Below are 22,751 nucleotides of genomic sequence, written 5' to 3'. Positions count from 1 at the left end.
ATGTAGAGATGTTAAAAAATCAGTTTTAATTATACAAAAATATACATATAAAGAAATAATGAAGTAAATGATTTAAACACTCTAGTTAACCAAAGCAGAGGCAGTGGCAGATTCGTACTTCCAGTTTGGTGGCAAGACAGAGACAGTTCTGTAGTATCTAGCCAATCTGTGGATTCTAGATTCGATCAAAATTAATCTGAACTTAGCATCCTTGTCCTTTCTGTTTCTTTCCAAATGCTTTCTGACAGAGACAGCCTTCTTAATCAAGTAGTACAAATCTTCTGGGATTTCTGGAGCCAAACCATTAGACTTCAAGATTCTCATGATCTTGTTACCAGTAATGACACGAGCTTGGGTAACACCGTGAGCATCTCTCAACAAGACACCAATTTGAGATGGAGTCAAACCTTTTCTGGCATACTTGACGATTTGTTCAATGACAGATTCAGAGGACAACTTGAACCAAGCTGGAGCGTTTCTAGAGTATGGAATAGCAGAAGAAGAAATACCTTTACCCTGTATAGAATGACATTATTCGGAAATGGAAATTCCAAAAATATGCATCAAATGTTAGTAAAACAAAGTTTTATATGGTAAGAAAAGCGCATCATGTACACATTCCCTCATCTAGACCATACAATTCCATTAAAGTACAATTTTGCGAAGTGTTCCTTCCATTCTGCTTCTTCGTAAGAAGATAGATTAACGTATTAATGTTAAAGAGCCTAATGAAATCAAGTTCATAAAGGCTGAGATTGGCAGTCAGTGATACTTCGAGTGAGGATACACTCAAGTAGCAGCTAGTGACAAACCCTATTGAATTAATAACATGTTAAAAGAAATTGGAATCACCCAGCAAATGTACAGCGAGCAGAATTTGCTCTCCAGTATAAATTATACCTGTGTACACAACCGGAACTTGTAATAGAATTGTGATCCGAGAGAAGTAACGTATTAGAAATTCATTTCTGAATTTCACATTATAATGTCTTCTGTTTGAACGAGTAATTTAATTCAGCATATCTGTATTAATATCTCGTTATAATGTTAATAGACATACGGCACTGTGCATACGACCCATTTTGACTGATTGTTGTTGATTGGCTTAGTAGATTGCTCTTTCACTGATAGGAAGGAGAGGGATTACAATTAAAATCAGATTGCAAAATATACGAGCGAAGATAAATTACTATTCCCCAACAATTATAAATCTCTCTAACGTCAAAATTTCATAGCTTCTTTGCGCGCTCATGAAAAATAACCATTAAAACTGTAACACTGAAAAACAAAAAAATTCTTGACCCAAACATATTATGGTTTATGGGTTCTAAAGCAGTCTTTTATAATGTTTCTATGAAAAGTAAAAAGTAAATATTAAGTGTCTAATGCGGTAATACACATGTGGTTAAGCGATTGATGAAAACTATACTAACAATTTTCTAATTGCTCTTTTAACTCTTCAACGTCTGAGTCATCTTCCAGACCAGAAGAAACCTCTATCAATTTGAAAGTACCACACTCGTTTCTGATCATTTCTAATGCGCCCGCATAAAGCATCTTCCATTCTTGTGACACGACCGTCATTGGCTTCCAATAAATTAAGACCAAGGGAGTCTGCTTGAACCCATCTTTTGTTGTTATTGGAAACGCAGTGAGAAGAAATCGGGGTGAATTGTCAGGTAGAATTTCGGCTAATTCATCTACACCTTCCATCTCATCTAGTTCCTCTTGTTCGTCTTCATCAATAATTATTTCACAAGACGGTTTTGGTTCGATCTTTATCGATAGAGCTTTTATGGAGTTGGTCCTTGCTGTGGATGTACGGAACTCTTTGATTTTTTTTTTTGTTTCAGTACCAATTTTATAGAGGTTAGACATGACTATTTGTTTGAAGCTTTAAAAATGCAATAGCAGTATTAACCAGTCTGTTTAAATGGACAATTGAGATAAATCCGAAACAGAGGATGAGCAACTGTTAATCTATACTGTTTAACATGCTCTATTCATTTTCTTTGGTTCGATAAAATCACTAAAGGGGCTATCACCGTCTGATTCGATTCTTTGTCCGCGAGAAAAAAACACATTACTGCATAGCGTAATTGGGAGTATGATACGATAAAGTTGTATATAGAACATTAATTTATAAAAGATGAAACGACATGTTGTTTGAATTCATATCCTGGAACATCTTGCGTCCTTCTTAGCTTCTTAATTCTTTTGAACGCCTTCTGCAGCTTGTTTACAGCTTCTACAATTCTTGTTGGATCTTTAGTTGTTTTAAGTAATACTAAAAATGTTTCATGGTCCAAGATCTCCAGAAAATCTGTAATTTTTACCTTAACAGGTCATTGGCTTTAAATTTAATTGACAAAATACTTGTCGTTCTTACAGTCCTCAGGTGTTCTTCTAATGACTTCTTCGATGTCCCACCTTTGACGTTTACCATCGTAACTAGATTTCCCTGAATTTGATTTCAAATTCAATTTATCACCAACCTCACTAACATGACGTAATAAATAATCAATATCTTCTTTTGTTAAAGATGATGACATACAGAATCTCACTCTCGATTCAATTAATGGAGTAGCGGGATAGGCAACAACAACAACGGCAATCCTTCTTTGTAACATCATCCTCGAAAATGCAGGCATTTTAGAAGGACAATACAGCAAAAGTGGGATGACTGGCGAGTCGGCAACACCGTAGACAATAAATCCCAACCTTTGCAAAGCTAAACGTAGGTAGCGGGAGTTGAAGGCAATACGTTGTAATCTTTCAGTACCCTGTCCCGGACATATTTCGCCACTAATAGTTTGCAAAGAGGAAATAGTTTGAGCTAAAACAGGGGCTGGCATCGATTCACTATAACTAACAGTGGTCAAATCTAATCTCAATCTATCAATAATCCATTTATCAGCAGCAATGTAACCACCAGCAGCACCAAAGGACTTAGTAAAAGTGCCCATTAGGATGTCAACGTCCTTGGGATTAACATCAAAAATTTCACATACACCACGGCCAGTTGGACCCATGGCACCTATAGAATGAGCTTCATCGATGAACAGGTAACATTTATATTTCTTTTTCAATTCAACCAATTTTGGCAAATTGCACAACGTACCCTCCATGGAAAACAACCCTTCCGCACAAATTAGAATCTTCTTCCATGGGCGATTTGTTTTTGGTTGGCCAAGGACAATTTGTTCTCTAATAAGCTTTTCTAATCCCACCATATCACCATGCTTGAAAGTTCTCACAGCAGCACCTGATAGTCTAACACCTGTCCTAATGGAGGTGTGGTTTAGTTCATCAGATATGACTAAGCATTTCTTATCCAGAAAAGCGTTAAACAAATTGGCGTTCGTTCCATAACCCATTGAGAAAACAAGAGCATCCTCCTTACCGATAAACCTGGCAACCAATTTCTCTGCTTTAATGTGCAGGTCCGTAGTACCAATTTGAGTTCTTGGTCCACCCGATTGAATAGAATATTTATCGACAGATTCTAGGGCAGCATCAGTACATTGACCCTTACTTTGTGCAAAGCCTAAATAGTTATATGATGATAAGTTCATGCATGGGTATACTGCGCCCGAGTAGGTAAAATACTCGTTTATATTATGAGATATTCTATCGATACAACGAATAAATCTACCAGGAACACCTGTTGTTGGTCTAGAAAAACAATCGTCAATTCTCAACTTAATTCTTCTAACGTAAAAACTCTCGAAATTTGAATACCAAGGTGCTAACCCATCACGTTCCAAAAGATCCAAATGTTTACTCTTTTGGAAAGTCATACCTAAAAAATCATGAACATGGCCCAGTATGATCAAAATCAAATAGTTTAGATACGTCAATAAGGAAATATAGTAAGGAGGAGTGTCAATGACAGGTTCTGATAATGGTTCTCCATGACGTGATTTGACTTGGTACAAGTGCTTTGGAGAATCTAGTGTACCATATTCATTCTCTTTTTGTATGTCGGCTGGCAGCTCCTCTGGTTCGCACAAGGGAACACGCGTATAATTTGCAGGAGTACTCATACTGTATCACTTTTAATGTCCTGAAAACTATTACGGTGAAGTTTATGAATCTTTTTATGTCTTCTTTCTTTTCTTCGTGTAATGAAAAAACACGAAAATGGAAGGTTCTTTGTCTGGTAAATTAATAGTCTAAAACAAACAAATACAGATAAAGCTTAATATTAGGAACCAGTAAACAGAGTGAAAATACTAATAAAAGCTATGGGCTCTGATTGTTATGGTACCCTCTTGTTTCGATGTAGTGCTGTTATTCGTAGTAACGTCGAACACCTTTCACGGATTTGCTCCTAGAGAATGGTAAGAACGCTTTCTAATGAATAATCTCTCTCTCAAACTCAATAAAGAATTTTCTTGCGAGATTGATAATATCGTATACTATTTAGATAATCACGTTTACTGTTCCTTTTCAGTATGATATAATTGTGTAAGTAATGTCACACTACAAATTTTTTTTGAAATTTGTCGTAGAGAAAAGGAGATGATATCGCACCCAGGCACCGCGCTTCGCCTCTGCGCTAAGCATAAATGGCCTTCTTAGCTCCAGTCGTTCCCAATAAATGAGTTATGGTTAAAGTAGTAGTGTTCTTATTGAAATTTAAGACGATACACTGAAGGCAGATTAATTGAATCCTTATCCCATGTACGCGTAGTATTACATATGTATCCTATAATTTTCGAACCTTTATGTACCTTGTTCTGTTATGTGGATGATAAACTGTCTAATTTTCATTGATATCACCAATTTCATACTCTCTAGGGGATATGAGTCTTAGGTAATGATCACATTTTGGTGTCTCTTCAGCAACATGTGCCACTACAAGAACAGTTCCAGGCCATTCTTCTAAAAGTTCATGACAACGCATCATTGGTCCCACTTCCATACCAGAAAATGCTTCATCAAGAATCAGTATCTGCGGCATCTTGATCAAACACCTGATAAAAAGGACAAGTTTCTGATCACTTACGGTCAATTGTTGAAATAAAACGGTATCGGCATTTTTATCCAAACCAAAATAGCTCAAATACATGTCCACAATTATTTTGGCATTTTTGTCTAAAGAATTCCATATTGGTAAGAAATTATTAGAAGATGTATCACGGTAGCCAGTTGCAACACTTTCCCGAATGCTTAATTTTCCTCCAGCATTCTTTAAAAAAATTGCATGTAATTCAGGTGATGACATACTTATTTTACTATTTATTTCAAAATAGTTTGTCTTACCTGTCCTCCGTGGAACGCCATTTTGAATCACCTTCGAATTCCACGATTGAGGATGCTCTGCTGTAAGCAAAGATAGTAAGGTCGATTTACCTGACCCGTTGTCTCCTCTTATATGCCACGTCGAACCGGGTTGGATTTTCCAATGCAAGTTTTCCAAGATAGCTTCGCCTTTGTATGAGACACTCAGTCCGTCTAATTCTAAAACATGTGGCATTTTGATAATTTCATGGTCTTTTTTGCCGAACATAGGATGCATGCAGATCAAGTTTTCAATAGGAAAATCCCCTTTGGAAGACTTTCTTTCCTTGAACTGTTCTAGTTCTTTCATTGAACGTAATCGGATTTCATCTATTTTATTATGAAGTTTTTCGATCGGGCCTTCAAACAATATGCCTTTTTGCTCATCGACGCAACATATATGGGTACACCATGCCGGAATAGTATCTTGAAACCTCAACCCAATGACGATTGGGCATCCACCATTCACTTTCCTGTTATCATATCCAGCTAGGAATTTTGAAATTGTTGCTGTTGCACCTGGATCCAGCCCTAAAAATGGGTCATCGATTAATAGTAGATCCGGTTCCTTGAGTATACTGCGTGCTAGTCTTGCTCTCCTCATTTGTCCATTACTTAACCCCATTACCCACCTATCCTGTAAGCTGGTCAATCTTAAGTTTTCAATTAGAACATTATATAGTTCCATGTTTATTTTACGATCGTTCGTCTCAACTTTATATGAAACAGCATTTGACCCGCTCGCCTTGTCAAATATAAACTGTTTGCATGTTTGGTCATAATCGTCTTTAAAATATTCGTATCGGGCACTTAAATGAGCAGTTGGCATAACGCCTTTAAAAGCAACTTGCTCTACTCTAGGCAAGATGTTAGAGCTTTGTTTTAAAAATCCAAACCTCAAAGATAATGGAGGCTCACAGATGTATTTGTTGCTCAGTACACTAAGAAACTTGCCCTTCCCAGGTCCCCATATGACCCATTTCTCGTTGGGCAGAATCTCAAAGTGTTTAATGCGCTTTGGGTAAACTGATGGGCTGTGATTAGCTAGCGATGACTTAAAAAGGGCATTTGCTATTCGTACGACGAAAGTATTTCCACTCATAATCAAAATTTCTTCGACAAAATATAAATCAGATAGCACAGATCTCTTATTCGTCCATGTAATCAATCAATTGAAACCTGTGATTCAAACTAACGTATGTGGTATAAAGTCTTAAAATTTAGTTCCTGATTATTTACGTAAATAATTAAGTATCATGTTATACGTATTAACTTAAGAATCTGAGTAATTTTACTAATGAGGAGATGACTAGTAAATGAATTAGTGATTCATTTGAGGTCATATGGTATTTTTTTTATTTAGAAACTCATTGTATGTCGTAGAAAGGTTATGACCGTATGTACGTTACTTTGAAGATACCTAAGAGATTATTCGGTAATATAATACATCGTGTTAAAAAAGTTGGAGCATTTCCTTTTGTTAATGTGGTACCTTCGTTTCAAGTGTCTCCCGTCATGTCAATAACATCGGTGATCTCAACCATTTATAGCCTTAGTCTACAACCGCTTCTGCCTCCTCTCTTACTCCGCTCTTACTCCGCTCTTACTCCGCTCTTACTCCGCCTACCGCCGGTCGAGTATTATCTCAAAAGGCCCTGTGGATACTTTTCATCAAAATGCAAATGCGTATCACGTCTTTCATCTTCGGTTTCATATTCAACCATTTGATATTGTACAAAATTTCTACTTGTTGTATATAATTTACAGCACCGAAGCGTCCTAATAATTTAGCATTTCTTTAGTCTGAATCTTGATCTAAATATTGAGCATAGTCGTCTGCAGATGCAAATACTGGCAAACTTTTGAGCATATTCTTTCTTTGCTTCTTCTTTGCTCTTTTTGCAGTACCGTCCTCATCATCACCATCTTTTTCTTCTTGTTCTTCTTCTTTGTCCTCTTCTTCACCACTTTCAGCAAAAGAACGTTTCTTGTCTTCACTATCTTGTTCTCCATCAAAACTGTAGAAAATATCTTCATCGAGGGCCTCTTCTTCATCGCTTTCTTGACTGCCTTCACCTTTAACATCTTCATCGTCAAGTGCATCAATTTGAGCTTCGTCTTCGCTACTTGATTCGCTGAAATCATCTTCACCAAAGTCAAGTTCACTATCATCACTATCATCTTCTACATCGGGCCTCGATTTAACCAGAGCACTCCAAATTTCATCCTCATTCATCTCATCATCACTATCAAAATTGGATTCCTCATTAGACTTCTTACCTTTTCTATCAGCAGTCTTCTTGGTGGTGAAATACTGATAAAAGAATTTATCCTCCGGTTTGATATCTCCGACTTTTTTAGTTAGCCAGTCTTCAGTGTTAACGGGATCCTGATCATGCATAACATCAGATGCTTTGACTAAAACAGAGTCGTTGACCCTCGAGCCACTAAATAAAGGTTGCATAATGGATGCACCTCTTGTGACGTTCGTCTGCTTAGCACTTCTGTAGACAAATCTATCAAGGAAATGCGATAGAGTAAATAGACCTAAGTCTGGCTTAGCAACATGCTCTGTTTCTCCTGTAACATAAGCACTTGCGTACGTCTGTATAGTAGGGTGGAAATGATTGATGAAGTCATTTATTTCCCATAATGAAGACTTTTCTGCGTTGGCAAATTTTGGATCACGCTTACGGCCATCATATTCCTTTCTCTTTATCTTTTTATCCGCTTTTTCCCCTTCTGCATCAGATTCATATTCGTAATCAACTGGCGTATTAGTTAGAAGGTTTTTTATTTGTGGTATTGTCTTAGCCAATTGGATCAATAGGTAAAAGAAGCCAGTAATAGTACCAACGTTCAACCAATGAGAACAAACTTGAAGAATTCTCTTGACAAAAGCCTCTACTCGCTCTACATTTAGTGCATCTTGTTTTAATGATTTGTAAAGTAAATTCAAATAAATACCCTGTTTGGAGGAATTTACCAACCTCGGATCAAACAAACTTTCATATAATGTTCTATAATATCGATCACTGTTTAATTTTGCTTTGACAGTGACTTGATTAATTAAAACTAATGCTTGAATTGAGGTATTGAAATTGGAAGAATGTGTAATTTTAAAAAGGGTTTCCATATGTACTTCATAAACTGAGGCTGGAATTTGAGCAAAAGGAAATGCACGATTAATACCTGTTAATAAAGCACTAAATAGTTTTGAGTTCTTTTCATCTAAAACTTCATTCTCCGTTTTTTCGTTTTTTACAGACCTACCACCATGTTTACCCTTTTTGAAATTTTTCTTTCTTTTTTCTTCATATAACTTTGAATTACTCTTCACAGCACCATTAATATGATCTTTATCAGTGTTGATTAAAAACTTTTCAAATAACGTGAAGTATGTTTTCACCAATTTATTAGCAACGAAATCTTCCGATCGTTTCAAGATCGTTTGATTTAGAGTAACAACAGAATAGTAAGTGGTATGATAGTCAGCATTTGGTCTCAATGCGATATCAACAATAGAATCGATGACGATAGATTTCATGTTTGGATGGGCTTGTTCCAGCTTTAATAATAAATACGAAGCCTTTGAAGAGACCTTGGAATCAATGTCACCAATCTTATTCACTCCTAATCTTAGTAAATTAAATTCTTGTTCGGGTTGGTTGGTCAGTAAGTCGAAAACATGGTTCAATACTTGTAATCTAACATGAATGATTGGATCATGGGAAAGCACTTCTAAAACCTCTAAAACACGGAAGAACAGCTTCTTTAGATAATCTTCGAAATAGAAGAGAGCTAGAGTCCTCTTATTTAGCAACATGGATAATCCTGGTTGGTTTTTAAAGTATCTTAATTTCCTGTTAGGTAAAAGACCATTCAAAAACAAATCCTTCAAAGCGTTTAAACTCTGTAAAGCGGAGTTTCTCGATTTCTTTCCACAGTAAGAGACGAGAGTTTCTAAAGACTTAGTGTTATGTAATGGCGAATCTTGAATCAATAAAGTCACGGCAGATATTTTATCATTGAGGGTACCGTCGGACAAAATTTGGGACATGAACTTTGCCTGGGATGAGTCTTTTGTAAACTCTTCATAGTAAGTTTGATTGTCAACTTCCAAGGTTTGTTTACCTCTTTCAAAAAGTTTCTCAACTTGTTCTTTGGATAATTCTTCAACATCATCGTTCTGTCCAACTTGAGGATCCAATGAAATTTCATACCATGGTTTATCGTAAGGAATAATGAGTTTATCAGATGAAATAATAGTTGTCTGCGTGATTAAACCACCATCTTTTTTCTCTTTTTTTTCTTCCCTCTTGGTTTCTGTTGATTCTGGCAATTCGTCTGAACTAAGGTTAGCCTCTTTTTCATTCTCATCTTCTTCTTTGTTGCTGTCATTGTCAGGTTTTTGCGTAAGCTTTTCTAGTTTCGTTGCTACGAAACTTTGTTTTACATTGTCCTTTTCCTGTACAGGTCTTTTGGCTCCTTTGGAGGTAGTGGATTCTCCTTCCACATTTTCATTGCCATCATCCACATCTTCGAGTTTGTGCTTGTCAAATCCAATATCTCTCATAAAATTTTGAAGGTCATTCTTGAATCCTTTATCATTTGCGCCCTCATCAGCAACGGCATCGAATTCCTGTTCGCTCTTATCGTCATCGTCATCGTCACTCAGTCCTTGAATTAATTTTAGATCTTCTTCGCTAGCACCCAATGCTAACGCTTCACGGCGTATATCTTCACCTATTTTTTTTCCATCAACAATGACCTTTAAGTTCTTATTTTTCACGTCCTTCTTCGTCTTTTTATTGTTATTGTCCTGTAATTTTGAAGAAATCTTGTTTCTTAATGAAGACAAATCCAGCTTCTTGTCCCTGTTTTCATCCATTATTTTTTTTATTCTACCAATAGAAAATACAGAGGCGATTAGTTGTATACGAAAGTTGATTGGACTACTGAATTGTGGTTACGATATGAATTATATGATACTTTCTTGTTCACAACTCTATTTCTTTTACATTTCTGATAATTTTTCACCTCATCGCTAAAAAAATTTTCATTGTTCAACGGGTAACCTACTAAACAAAAGGAGAGGACGCGGTAAAACCTTCGGCGGTTATTTTTTTGAGACGATACATAACTAGTCTGCTTGGGAAAACCTCTCCCCATGGCACTTCAGCTCTAACCTTTGTTGGAAAGTGGGACTAATTGACAAAAGAATCTGTTGCAATTCGCGGCAAAAGCTATGTTAACGTTCTTGTATATCGGCTACCTTCAGCAAATAATCGGAATAGAATATAGAGAATGCCTAATATTGGAGCGGTTTAGAGGCATTCCTTGTTTTCCTTATATAGAACCCGCTTGAAATGTTGACTAGTTTATGTTTATTGTTTTCCTGATAAGCAGTATATTTGTTTACTTGCTCGGGTAGTTATTCCTCTAACAAGTAGAAAATTAGTTGTTGAGTTGTTATCCAAGTTGGATTAATAGTAATAGAACAATCTAAACTTCCATATTTGCACTTAGTAACTTTGCTATTATTGTTAAGGTACCGTCCCCGCCATTGCCACTGGCGGCGGGTAATAGAACGGCTACCGATGCTTACGCATTTGTCCCAAAGATGGCCGACCAAAAACTATAAATTAGTCAAACCCCAGATTTCAATGAATCATAGTGGCATTTTTCTTTTAACACCAAGGCAGTACCTTAACCTTCATCTTGGAAGTAGTCTTTCAGCTCATAAGTTCCGAATTAAATAATGTCATCTTCCAAGCGTATTGCAAAAGAATTAAGTGATTTAGGGAGGTATGTCGAAAAGACTAGCTATTTGTTTTATTATCTGAAAAAAAATGATTACTAACCTTCGCTGTTTTTTAAACAACGTTTCACAAGAGATCCTCCAGCTTCGTGCTCCGCAGGTCCTGTAGGAGATGACTTGTATCACTGGCAAGCCTCTATCATGGGTCCCTCAGACTCTCCCTATGCGGGTGGCGTTTTCTTTTTGTCTATTCATTTTCCTACTGATTATCCCTTTAAACCACCAAAGGTGAATTTTACGACTAAGATTTATCATCCAAATATTAATTCGAGTGGTAATATTTGTCTGGATATTTTAAAGGACCAATGGTCACCGGCGCTAACGCTTTCAAAGGTCCTTTTGTCTGTTTGCTCTCTTTTAACAGACGCTAATCCAGACGATCCTTTAGTTCCAGAAATTGCACAAATATACAAGACAGATAAAGCTAAGTACGAAGCCACCGCTAAGGAATGGACTAAAAAATATGCTGTTTGATTATTCTGTTTTAATGGATCGATCTTGGAAATTTGTTCTCCTTAACAAACACCAGTATATTTTAAGTCCTTTACATATGCAAATATTCATACATATTTCAATACGGGCTTTGACCGATCGCTACCTTATATCCCCTTCGGCGACTATCGCCTTCCCAGTACTTGATATACATGTATTATACCCAAGATTTCAAAGAGAGCAAAAAAACTCCGCGACGGGGAATTGAACCCCGATCTGGCACGCGACAAGCGCCCATTCTGACCATTAAACTATCACGGATATTGGAAACAAAGCACTCACGATGGGGGTCGAACCCATAATCTTCTGATTAGAAGTCAGACGCGTTGCCATTACGCCACGCGAGCTACTTTTTGTTGATATTTCTTCTGGCACATTAGATCATTACCTGTTTTCAAGATTAATATTTTTTCTCTTTTCAATAATTTCTTATAGAAATAATGGTTAACCCTCACATACAGCCATTTGAAAGAAATATAAGTTAGAAAGGATAAAGAGTGTGGAGTGTGTTGTATCAAGGGTAGGAAGTTGTGCTTGTATTGAATAGGAATAAAAAATGAAGAATAATGGAAAATCTAAAGAAATAATAATAGATTCTGTAAAGGTTCCTGATTCATACAAACCCCCAAAAAACCCTATTGTATTTTGTCATGGTCTATCAGGGTTTGACAAACTAATTCTGATCCCTTCTGTATTCCATCTAACGAACTTAATTTCTAATTCAATACTTCATAATATGACAGAAAATTTCATGCAAGATGACGAAGATGATAGCAATTCAAAGTACCCCAATTTGATAGAGATTGAATATTGGATTGGTGTCAAAAAGTTTCTCCAATCTAAGGGATGTACTGTAATTACTACCAAGGTACCAGGTTTTGGTAGTATTGAAGAAAGGGCAATTGCCTTAGATGCTCAATTACAGAAAGAAGTAAAGAAAATTGAGTCAAAGGATAAGCGACATTCGTTGAATCTGATCGCACATTCGATGGGTGGACTAGACTGCCGATATCTAATTTCTAATATCAAAAACAGGAACTATGACGTATTGAGCCTAACCACAATTTCGACTCCACACAGGGGTTCAGAGATGGCAGATTATGTAGTAGATCTTTTTGAAAATCTAAACGCCCTGAGAGTGAGTCAAAAGATACTACCGATATGTTTTTACCAACTTACCACGACTTATATGAAATACTTCAATTTAGTAACGCCAAACAGTCCGAAAGTTTCCTATTTTTCTTATGGTTGCTCCTTTGTACCCAAGTGGTACAACGTCTTTTGCACACCGTGGAAAATCGTTTATGAGAGATCTAAAGGTCGGCCCAATGACGGTTTGGTAACCATCGATAGTAGTAAATGGGGCGAATACAGAGGAACTTTAAAAGATATGGATCACCTGGATGTTATCAATTGGAAGAATAAGTTGCAGGATGATTGGAGTAAATTTTTTCATACTAGCACCATTGGAGAAAAGGTTGATATCTTGAATTTTTATTTGAAAGTGACGGATGATTTGGCAAAAAAAGGATTCTAAATGCGATTCCATTCACAGCAACTTTATGTAATGTACCTTTTTTTAAGTTTATGCATATATTTATTGATACGGAGTTAATAGAAATATCATTACTTTATCAACTATCTACTAAGTTAGAAGCAAAATTAAAAGAACAAATAGTAACTAAAAGATTATATTTGACCCTCTCAAAGTTCATCGTGATCAATAAAAACATCGGCGTTGACATTTGTTTCTTCTGATTCAACAATTTCTGTTGTACCTGAGCCATCTTTTGCGATTTCCTTACTTGAGTTAGTTGTACTTTCTTTCTTCTTGCTGTCACTGGCTTTTTCCCCAGTTCGGTTAGGGAGTTCAGTGACATCCTTATTACCTTGAGTGTTCTTATTATCATCAATATTTGCCTGTACCTGCTCAACATTGTTTTCATTAATTCCGGCAGCTAGCGAATGTTTCAACCCGTTTAACAGTGCCAGTTCAAAATCGTTATTTGGCTGGTTTCTTATGCTTTCAAATATCACTTCCATTTCACGTGGACCTACAATTTCATTTAATAGTTCTTTTACTTCAGTTATTTCCCTAGAAAGCCTCAAGAACAACTCATTATCGGGACTTATTAATTCTTCTTCTGACTGAATTGTTTCGATGTTTTTCTCTGCTTTATTTAAGCGGGTGATTTGGCTGAGTTCAGTCGACTCGCTAGGGTCCCCGATTTTGTATGATATAAAGTTCCCACTATTTTCATTAAATGATAACGATTTGTTGAAAGATATTTCTGCTCTTTGCGAATCAAGTATGTTTAATGATAAAATGGTTTGAAATTGATCTTTAATGTCTACCACCTCCGCCTGCCAAATACAAGAATCGCCAGGTTGAAGAATATGACCATCAGGTAGCGATACCAATTTCAAGCTTAGCATTTTGTTAATAGCATTACCAAATTTCTGATAATGTGTGTCGATAATCACATCCCAGTTTGACATCACATTATCAGTAACCATTAATTTAACCCTTTGATCAGCGTTAGAAGGTCTTAAAAAGTATATTCCAGAACCTAAAAATATTGGTTCAAACTCAGTGATCAAATCTAAAGAGTTAGTATCTATACTTGATTTGCCAGGCATCCTGCAAAAGATAGGCGAAGCGTTCTTTTGATCTTCATTTTTAGCTAACAGTTCTAAATTGCACAATTCAGGTATGGTAACTTGGGCTTCGTAGACACAGATTTTTGTTTCCCTCACCCATTGAATCGTTGCTGGTCCAGAGTTTGAGCCACCACAGACATATTGTATCTCAACCATTCTTTCAGCACCTGTCACATCACAAGTATCACCAGAGCCTATAATTTCGCTAATATAATATCCTACATCATCATAAAGCAATTCAAATTCCCTCTCGTCTAAGTTTGGCTTTGGCTTTCCCAACCGGTAAACTAAAGATTCATCTCGATTGACGATTTCGCCAGTTTGTACGTTTACTCTGCCATGAAATTGTACAAATTCTATACCAGGACAGTACTCGTAAATCCAAAATCCAGCTTGGTAGAAAATGCATTTTTCATTTAATTTATCGAAAATAGCTCTAACGCCTTGATTCAGAGTATTGGTCAACAACGCAGCCTTTTCACTATTGTTATACTCATTGGAATTTTCCAATACATCGCTCAATTGAGAACTTGCGTTCTGAATAAAACATTCAAGGTTGCCGCCCATGTTTACAATATATCCTGAGTTCATAGCAGATTCATTATGCAATATTGTATCGCTCCAGGTATCCTCATCAATGTACGTTATAAGATATTTGTTTGATACTATAGGGTCCTCTATTGGTGCTAATAGGGATGATACTAACGGTACTAGGATAGAAATTGCACCCAGAATGTATATCGTTTTACCTTGCATCAGAACTGAGAAGAAAAGGGATGCTAGTGATATATGAAGAGCTTTTTGATTAGTTTAGGGAAGTTTGTTTCTTATTTTACCAAGCTATATTTTTACTTGAGATTTCCGCTGATTTTTTTGCATATGTTGCGGTGGGCCCTTAACTAAGGCAATTGTATGGTAACTTAAAAACGCAACATATTTAGGAAAAATCCGCAATTTATAAAAGACACTTCTCAGCAGAAAAATAAGGTAATACATATCCACAAGAATCATAGGCTTCTGATTTTAATAAGAATGTTGGTGCGGCTGTTGCGTGTTATTTCATTGGCCAGCGTGGTCTTCGGCACTGATATTTTACGATTGAGTTATACAGATGATAAGAAGGACGCTATTCCCTTAGGTACTTTTGAGATTGACAATACACCCGGTAGGAACGTATCAGTCACAACTGTTGACGTGCCAAACGTTCAAGTCTCTGGACATTACTGCTTGAATGCTCAAATTGAAGGTAAACTAGATATGCCATGTTTCAGCTACATGAAGCTAGAAACACCATTAAGATTCGACTTAATTGTGGATTTGAATGATGATAATGAGGTTAAACAAGTGTTACTCTCCTATAATGAGACTAACAACGCTATTGTTGCTACTGCAAGGTACCCAGTAGTGGGTCCAAGTGCACCAGTGGCTAAATTAAAGAAAAGAACCAAGACTTATGCTGATAAAAAAGCTAGTAAGAATAAGGATGGAAGTACAGCACAATTCGAAGAAGATGAAGAGACCAAGGAGCTCTCTTGGTTCCAGAAGAATTGGAAAATGTTGCTTGTTGGTTTACTGATATATAATCTTGTTGCAGGCTCGATAAAGAAGCAACAAGATACCGGATCTGGCCAAAAAGCTGATTAAATAAGAACATTGTAATATGTTCTACTTCTAAAGTGTCGTTATTTTTATTTCCTTCCTGAAAATATCTGAATACATAAAATAGTTATATAGATGTTTTTAGTAAGACGCATTTGTCGTAAATGGCTTGTGCTAGTAGTTATCCAAAGTAAGAGATTGACTAAAAAACATAAGGAGTCGTCTTCTTAGCTCCATTATATTAGGGACATGATGATTGCCGTCAAAATGCCAAACAAAGGAGTGGCTTGACCAATAGGGACCATAATAGCGGCATCGCCTTTTGAACTCTTGGAGCTGGAACTGGATGCGCTAGAACTTGAGGAACTGGACACAGACGCAGCAGCCTTGATCTCACCAGAAGTGAATTTTTTCCCCTCAATCTTAGTAGATGACTTGGAAGGCTTAGAAGTACTTTGGCTTGATTGTGGTTTGGAGGTTGATGACAGTTTAACGGATGTGGATGATGCACCGTTCTTGCAAACAAAAGATTCGCCTTTAATACCGCCCTTCTTTTGTAAGGCTTTCAAAGCGTTACAGGAAAAGTTATTTGACTTTGATTCGACATCAGCACCTCCCTTAACAGACTTCAAGGAGTCTAGATTCAAGGCCGTAAAATTGCCAACCACTTCTAAAGTACCGCCAATGGTTGTTAGGTTGTCGAGGCCACCAATTTTTTGTAAACCAGTATTATTAGCGATGACAAGAGCACCTCCTATGGTTGACAAGTTGGAGAAGGACAAGTTTTTCAAATAATCATTGGAAACAATACTAAAGGTCTGGCCGATTGAGTTTAGCTTAGTAAAGTTCAAACTAGAGATGGAGTTGTTGATGAAACCCAGTGAGGAGTTGATCTTTCGCAAGCTAGCAAAGGATACAGAATGAACGTCCGTTAAACTAATATTGTTTGCCCAAATCAAGTCATCAAAGGTGATTTTGGTCTGATTACCATTGAATGAGAACTGTAAAGAGTCGGTGACCGTCTCAACGGGGGACTTGATCGATGTTAATCGTTTATTATTATTGACGTTGAAAACGTTTACTTTCTTCAAAACAGAAAAACCATCCACGGACTGTAGCGAAGTGTCAGAAATATAAATGTTATTAGCAGATTTTATGTTAGATGTGAAAGTAGAGATTGCGGGTAAAGTGATTAGATTTATACTATCAACACTTTGTAAAGATCCGAATGAAGCGGATGTCAAAATGGTTAAACTCTGTAAATTCAAAGAATCTGTGATAGATTCAAGGGAATCAGCAGCGAAAGAAGTTAAGTTTGTAGCATTGAATACGGTTAAAGATCCCTTAATTTCTTTAACGTTAGCCAAAGCACCAGTCTTCAAACCACCACCAACAGTTAGGTTCCCCACTAACGTCTCGCAGCGGCTATATTTATCCAAGTCGCTCTGTGCCGTAGCTGTGGCATGTGAGCTTATGGTACAGGAAGAGGGTATACTAGAAGAGGACGAGGTAGCACCTAGAGCTGATGTCACTAGGAAGGCAGATGAAACGATAAGTGAACGTAGTTGCATGATCTGATTTATAACGAACTATCCTTCTTTTTTTCTTGGTTTAGTGTACTGTAGAGCGGTAGTACAATACGAAAATACACTCCTTTTAAGCTCACCAGTTGATGAATAGCAAGAATAAGTCTACTATTTATATGTTTATGCATGGACTGTATATATGTCGTTCCTAAGGAGTCATGAGCGGTTGAATGATAATAATTAGAATTAATCCTATGAAAACCCAGCCCAATCATCGAATATGACCCTTTGTAGTAATAGGCTCTGACAAAGTCCGAATCAGGGCAGTGTACCTATGCTATTTTTAGAGAATAGTATTATCATCACCACAAAAAACCCTCTACTAATTAAGACATCTCAACTTTGTGGTCTTTTTTTGGGTTTCTTGGTTTTTTTCCCTCAAGGATACGGAAATGCGGTCCTTAAGCCAAAGCCTTTGCCGTAAAGAGAAAACAAAAATGAGTTGGCGGGTAGAAATAGTGCTGTTTAAACGACTCAAAAAGAATAAAAAAATAGCCGCCCAGCTGTCACGTGAACATCTCGTGAATTATAACCCGGCTTTCGGATAATGGGATTCCGTCCACCCTTTTTTTGTCGATTTTTTTCCTTGTCTATGGGTCATTCGCGGAAGGAAAAAGAAAAGCGGACAATTACTAATGCGATCACTCTCAAGAGGATTTGATGTGGCAATAGCAAGTTTATGATAGCAGTATGCCATGTAGTGTGGAACAGCAAATACTGTACTTCACTTTTATCCTTGCTACGTTTTTAGGTAAAGCACTTAGTAATGGTATATATTCCGTTATGACACTTTCCTTAGAAGGCTAACCACGTGCGATATCGCCTTGTATTTGTCCGTCCCTTGGGGTTCTTCGGATTTCCTATCTCCTCTTTTTTTTTCTTTACACTTTCATCCTGAGAAAAATTCGATTCTTTTTCTTTGGTTTTTCTTTGGTTTTTCTTGAATCTGTAAAGAACAAGAGTAGAAACTTAAAGTAAGAGAGAATAGTAAAAGCATATTATCACAAACGAATAGGAGTTTTTGCGTTTATTATTTTTGTGGAATAATAGAATCTTATACTCTGGCACTGATATCTCTATTCCTTCACTGCCTAGGGCCTATAGCGACTGAATAATTGTTAGTATACCAAACAAGGAAAAAAAAGAACAATACAACGTAATATGAGTAGTCGCAAAAGCACCGCTTCTAGTTTACTGTTACGGCAATACAGAGAACTCACCGACCCCAAGAAAGCTATTCCTTCGTTTCATATAGAACTAGAAGATGATTCAAACATCTTTACTTGGAATATAGGTGTTATGGTACTAAATGAGGACTCTATTTACCATGGCGGGTTTTTCAAAGCTCAAATGAGATTTCCGGAAGACTTCCCCTTTTCTCCACCACAGTTTCGTTTTACGCCAGCCATTTACCATCCAAACGTTTACAGGGACGGCAGGCTTTGTATTTCTATTTTACATCAGAGTGGGGATCCTATGACCGACGAGCCTGATGCTGAAACGTGGTCTCCCGTGCAGACCGTAGAAAGTGTTTTGATTTCTATAGTATCTTTATTGGAAGACCCCAATATCAACTCACCAGCGAACGTAGATGCCGCTGTCGATTATAGAAAAAACCCTGAACAATACAAGCAAAGAGTCAAAATGGAGGTGGAGAGATCAAAGCAAGATATCCCTAAAGGTTTTATTATGCCCACCTCTGAATCAGCGTACATTTCTCAAAGTAAATTAGATGAACCAGAGTCCAATAAAGATATGGCGGATAATTTTTGGTATGACAGTGATTTGGACGACGATGAAAACGGATCCGCCATCTTACAAGACGATGACTACGATGATGATGATGGAAACAATCATATCCCGTTTGATGACGATGACGTTTATAACTACAACGACAACGATGACGATGATGAAAGAATCGAGTTTGAAGATGATGACGATGATGATGACGATAGTATAGATAACGACAGCGTCATGGATAGGAAACAACCCCACAAAGCTGAAGACGAAAGCGAAGACGTAGAAGACGTAGAAAGAGTTTCTAAGAAAATATAAAACAAGAAAGAAGGTAAACAAGACGAAATTTAACAAAACATATTCAAATTCAAATCCAAAGTCATGAATCATCTTATACATACGAAATACGTTCGCCATCAAGCACATACTATAGTTTTGCCCGTGGTATGCTAAGATTATCACGGGAAGTGGAAACTAACTAAACATCCAAAAAGAAAATTTAGAGGAGGAGTTAATCGATTACCACATATTATCTCTCGCTTTACACTGCAGGAGATATGAAAGAAAAGAGTGTATAATTGCATTATTTTACACTACCTTATAATCACAAGCGTGTATATTAAGAAAGTTTTAACGAACCAAAAAAAAACAAAAAAAAAACAAAAAAAAACTACCGAATTCGCCCCTTTAATAGTCCCTAAGTTATTGTACTTTTCGAATATATATTTGCATATATGTACATATATGTTTATATCTATATCTCTTTGCATCTAACTCTTCGTTACCTTAATACCTTTATTCTCTTGACGGTTCTTGACTAACGCCTAATTTTCTTTTTGTATTTTACCCGCAATAAAGTAAACAGGCATTTTTTTTCGCAAACGCGTCCCAATCGATCTTTGCGAAAACGAAAAAAAGTAAAAGAAATAACGATAATAATAGCAGTAACTCAGGCTAGGGGAAATATAAATTAAGCTGTATAACCTATATCTAACCAAGTATAGATTCCTCGCGATCTGTATTTGCTTACGGGGCTAATTATCTTCACATTTCAAATTTTGAGTCTGAAGGGCGTTTCAAAATTCCTCTTTTGATTCATATTTAGAACAGAGAGAAAGAAAATGGTATCTCCAACGAAAATGATAATAAGGTCTCCGCTGAAGGAAACAGACACTAACTTGAAACATAAAAATGGGATTGCTGTATCAACTACGACAGTGGGCCATTTGGATATATTCTCTAACGATAATAATTGTAACAATAACAACGCTACGGAATCCTTCCCGAAGAAAAGATCCCTTGAGCGCCTCGAGCTCCAACAACAACAACATTTGCATGAAAAGAAAAAAGCCAAACTAGAAAGGGCTAGATCCATTGAAGGTGCCGTTCAAGTGAGCAAGGTCACTGGTTTGAAGAATGTCGAACCAAGGGTTACACCTAAAGAATTACTGGAATGGCAAACGAATTGGAAAAAAATCATGAAAAGAGATTCTCGCATTTACTTCGACATTACCGATGACGTAGAGATGAATACATACAACAAGTCCAGGATGGACAAACGGAGAGATTTATTGAAAAGAGGATTTCTTACACTAGGTGCACAAATCACTCAATTTTTCGACACTACTGTTACAATAGTCATTACAAGAAGATCAGTTGAGAATATATATTTACTAAAAGATACAGACATTTTATCTAGGGCTAAAAAAAACTACATGAAAGTTTGGAGCTACGAAAAGGCAGCCAGGTTTTTGAAAAATCTTGATGTTGATTTGGATCACCTGAGTAAGACTAAATCTGCTTCTTTAGCTACACCTACTCTGTCCAATCTTTTACACAATGAAAAAATATATGGACCAACAGATAGGGACCCCAGAACCAAGAGAGATGATATCCACTACTTCAAATATCCTCATGTATATCTTTACGATCTTTGGCAAACCTGGGCCCCCATAATAACTTTAGAGTGGAAACCTCAAGAGTTGACGAACTTGGAAGAGTTACCATACCCAATATTAAAACTGGGTTCTTTTGGCAGGTGCCCCTTTATAGGCGACAGAAACTATGATGAAAGTTCTTATAAGCGCGTGGTAAAGAGATATTCCAGAGATAAGGCAAACAAAAAATATGCATTACAACTTCGTGCCTTGTTTCAATATCATGCCGATACCTTCATGACCACGTCATCAGGTGATGACCAAACCAAAAATTTAATATTTATTCCTCATACATGCAACGATTCCACCAAGAGCTTCAAAAAATGGATGCAAGAAAAGGCAAAAACTTTCGAGAAGAATGAATTAAAAAAGTCACATGATGACGCTATACAATCAATTCAAAATGAAAATGACAGCCAAACTGATGAAAAGAATACTATCTCTTTAAAAGAGGTTGAAACCAGAAAACATTTGCTGCAAGAAGAAGAAGGAAACAAACAGCCCATAGTGGAACAATCAAAAAACTATACATCACAGAATGTTTTGCCTGCTGCTCCAAAACTAAGCCATCCAATCCTAGCAACTTTTACAAGGCAGGAGACTGAAGAAGTACCGGATGATTTATGCACATTAAAAGCAAAATCACGCCAAGCATTTGAAATAAAAGCAAGTGGTGCGCATCAATCCAATGATGTAGCAACCTCTTTTGGTAACGGTTTGGGTCCAACAAGAGCAAGTGTCATGAGTAAGAACATGAAATCACTAAGTAGACTAATGGTTGATAGAAAGCTAGGAGTAAAGCAAACAAACGGTAATAGCAAAACTGCCGCTACAACAACTGCAGCAGAAATAGCAAAGGAAAATAAGCACATTTCTGATGGTATTGTTCTAAAAAAAGATGAACCCCGCTCGAAGATGACCGGCAATAATAACTCCATACATATGGAAACTAATAGCAAACTACCAGATTTTTCAAATACAACCTCAAAATCTGCATCCACAAACTCAAAATTAAATAATGACATCAAAATAATAACCAAAGATTCTATAACAGCATTGAAAAAAACCACAACTTACACTAACATTTCCTTACATCCTAACGCACCAACAACACAGCCGGTGAAAAAAGAAACCGTGAAAAACTCGGGATACTGTGAAAATTGTCGTGTAAAATATGAATCGTTAGAACAACACATAGTTTCTGAGAAGCATTTGTCTTTTGCTGACAATAACCTAAATTTCGAGGCCATTGACTCATTAATTGAAAATCTCAGATTCCAAATATAAGGGAAAACAATAAAAGAGCATTAATTTTTAGTGTTAAAGCAAAATGAATATTGGTCCTGCTTTTAGTGCTGCGCTGAGCAAGAAAGCTATCAACGGAAAGGTTTTCGAATCACTTTGTTGTTCAAATTAAACCCTTATCTTATAACTTTATTGCTATCGATGTCTCTCTTAATTACTCGTTTACATATTATTAGTTGCATATATATATACTTATATATATTATTACCTAGATTATTTCCCTTTCACGTCATAACCTGTCTTAATCAAAAGGCGAACTGCGGACTGATGTTGACGTACCTAGCGCGCTTAATATTCTACCTTCTATGTCTACCCGATAGCTTGCGC

At 36.7% G+C, this 22,751-nt stretch overlaps 12 protein-coding genes and 2 non-coding genes across 14 annotated transcripts; 5 read left to right on the top strand and 9 right to left on the bottom strand.

The window, feature by feature from the left end:
• Positions 1 to 81: 81 nt before the first annotated feature.
• On the bottom strand, positions 82 to 1,081 carry RPS13 (40S ribosomal protein uS15; the record flags this gene model as incomplete). The annotated part of the gene is made up of 2 exons (XM_056226828.1): positions 82 to 516; positions 1,061 to 1,081. The coding sequence occupies 2 exons, from the start codon at positions 1,079 to 1,081 to the stop codon at positions 82 to 84; spliced, it is 456 nt and encodes a 151-aa protein (XP_056081064.1).
• Positions 1,082 to 1,428: 347 nt separating this feature from the next.
• On the bottom strand, positions 1,429 to 1,878 carry AIM7 (Aim7p; the record flags this gene model as incomplete). Its single annotated transcript, XM_056226827.1, has 1 exon — positions 1,429 to 1,878. The coding sequence occupies one exon, from the start codon at positions 1,876 to 1,878 to the stop codon at positions 1,429 to 1,431; it is 450 nt and encodes a 149-aa protein (XP_056081063.1).
• Positions 1,879 to 2,360: 482 nt separating this feature from the next.
• Positions 2,361 to 4,046, bottom strand: LCB2 (serine C-palmitoyltransferase LCB2; the record flags this gene model as incomplete). Its single annotated transcript, XM_056226824.1, has 1 exon — positions 2,361 to 4,046. The coding sequence occupies one exon, from the start codon at positions 4,044 to 4,046 to the stop codon at positions 2,361 to 2,363; it is 1,686 nt and encodes a 561-aa protein (XP_056081062.1).
• A 719-nt stretch (positions 4,047 to 4,765) lies between these two features.
• On the bottom strand, positions 4,766 to 6,388 carry SMKI04G2830 (uncharacterized protein; the record flags this gene model as incomplete). Its single annotated transcript, XM_056226823.1, has 1 exon — positions 4,766 to 6,388. The coding sequence occupies one exon, from the start codon at positions 6,386 to 6,388 to the stop codon at positions 4,766 to 4,768; it is 1,623 nt and encodes a 540-aa protein (XP_056081061.1).
• Positions 6,389 to 7,084: 696 nt separating this feature from the next.
• On the bottom strand, positions 7,085 to 10,177 carry MAK21 (RNA-binding ribosome biosynthesis protein MAK21; the record flags this gene model as incomplete). The annotated part of the gene is made up of 1 exon (XM_056226822.1): positions 7,085 to 10,177. One exon carries the CDS (start codon positions 10,175 to 10,177, stop codon positions 7,085 to 7,087), a length of 3,093 nt encoding a protein of 1,030 aa, XP_056081060.1.
• Positions 10,178 to 11,047: 870 nt separating this feature from the next.
• UBC5 (E2 ubiquitin-conjugating protein UBC5) lies at positions 11,048 to 11,581 on the top strand (the record flags this gene model as incomplete). The annotated part of the gene is made up of 2 exons (XM_056226821.1): positions 11,048 to 11,094; positions 11,182 to 11,581. The coding sequence occupies 2 exons, from the start codon at positions 11,048 to 11,050 to the stop codon at positions 11,579 to 11,581; spliced, it is 447 nt and encodes a 148-aa protein (XP_056081059.1).
• A 207-nt stretch (positions 11,582 to 11,788) lies between these two features.
• On the bottom strand, positions 11,789 to 11,860 carry Smki_4.trna10D. Its single transcript has one exon. It is a non-coding gene; the product is annotated as a tRNA-Asp (tRNA).
• Positions 11,861 to 11,874: 14 nt separating this feature from the next.
• On the bottom strand, positions 11,875 to 11,946 carry Smki_4.trna9R. Its single transcript has one exon. It is a non-coding gene; the product is annotated as a tRNA-Arg (tRNA).
• Positions 11,947 to 12,155: 209 nt separating this feature from the next.
• Positions 12,156 to 13,136, top strand: TGL2 (triglyceride lipase; the record flags this gene model as incomplete). Its single annotated transcript, XM_056226820.1, has 1 exon — positions 12,156 to 13,136. The coding sequence occupies one exon, from the start codon at positions 12,156 to 12,158 to the stop codon at positions 13,134 to 13,136; it is 981 nt and encodes a 326-aa protein (XP_056081058.1).
• A 167-nt stretch (positions 13,137 to 13,303) lies between these two features.
• Positions 13,304 to 15,016, bottom strand: YOS9 (Yos9p; the record flags this gene model as incomplete). Its single annotated transcript, XM_056226819.1, has 1 exon — positions 13,304 to 15,016. The coding sequence occupies one exon, from the start codon at positions 15,014 to 15,016 to the stop codon at positions 13,304 to 13,306; it is 1,713 nt and encodes a 570-aa protein (XP_056081057.1).
• A 276-nt stretch (positions 15,017 to 15,292) lies between these two features.
• Positions 15,293 to 15,904, top strand: EMC10 (Emc10p; the record flags this gene model as incomplete). The annotated part of the gene is made up of 1 exon (XM_056226818.1): positions 15,293 to 15,904. The coding sequence occupies one exon, from the start codon at positions 15,293 to 15,295 to the stop codon at positions 15,902 to 15,904; it is 612 nt and encodes a 203-aa protein (XP_056081056.1).
• A 191-nt stretch (positions 15,905 to 16,095) lies between these two features.
• On the bottom strand, positions 16,096 to 17,430 carry PST1 (Pst1p; the record flags this gene model as incomplete). The annotated part of the gene is made up of 1 exon (XM_056226817.1): positions 16,096 to 17,430. The coding sequence occupies one exon, from the start codon at positions 17,428 to 17,430 to the stop codon at positions 16,096 to 16,098; it is 1,335 nt and encodes a 444-aa protein (XP_056081055.1).
• Positions 17,431 to 18,606: 1,176 nt separating this feature from the next.
• Positions 18,607 to 19,500, top strand: CDC34 (SCF E2 ubiquitin-protein ligase catalytic subunit CDC34; the record flags this gene model as incomplete). Its single annotated transcript, XM_056226816.1, has 1 exon — positions 18,607 to 19,500. The coding sequence occupies one exon, from the start codon at positions 18,607 to 18,609 to the stop codon at positions 19,498 to 19,500; it is 894 nt and encodes a 297-aa protein (XP_056081054.1).
• An 803-nt stretch (positions 19,501 to 20,303) lies between these two features.
• DBF4 (protein serine/threonine kinase activating protein DBF4) lies at positions 20,304 to 22,406 on the top strand (the record flags this gene model as incomplete). Its single annotated transcript, XM_056226815.1, has 1 exon — positions 20,304 to 22,406. One exon carries the CDS (start codon positions 20,304 to 20,306, stop codon positions 22,404 to 22,406), a length of 2,103 nt encoding a protein of 700 aa, XP_056081053.1.
• Between the last annotated feature and the right edge of the window lie 345 nt (positions 22,407 to 22,751).

Source organism: Saccharomyces mikatae, assembly GCF_947241705.1.
Source record: "Saccharomyces mikatae IFO 1815 strain IFO1815 genome assembly, chromosome: 4".
In the NCBI taxonomy this organism is placed as follows: domain Eukaryota; kingdom Fungi; phylum Ascomycota; class Saccharomycetes; order Saccharomycetales; family Saccharomycetaceae; genus Saccharomyces; species Saccharomyces mikatae.
Note: the sequence above shows the minus strand (reverse complement) of the source record. Positions and strands in the feature narration are given on the sequence as shown.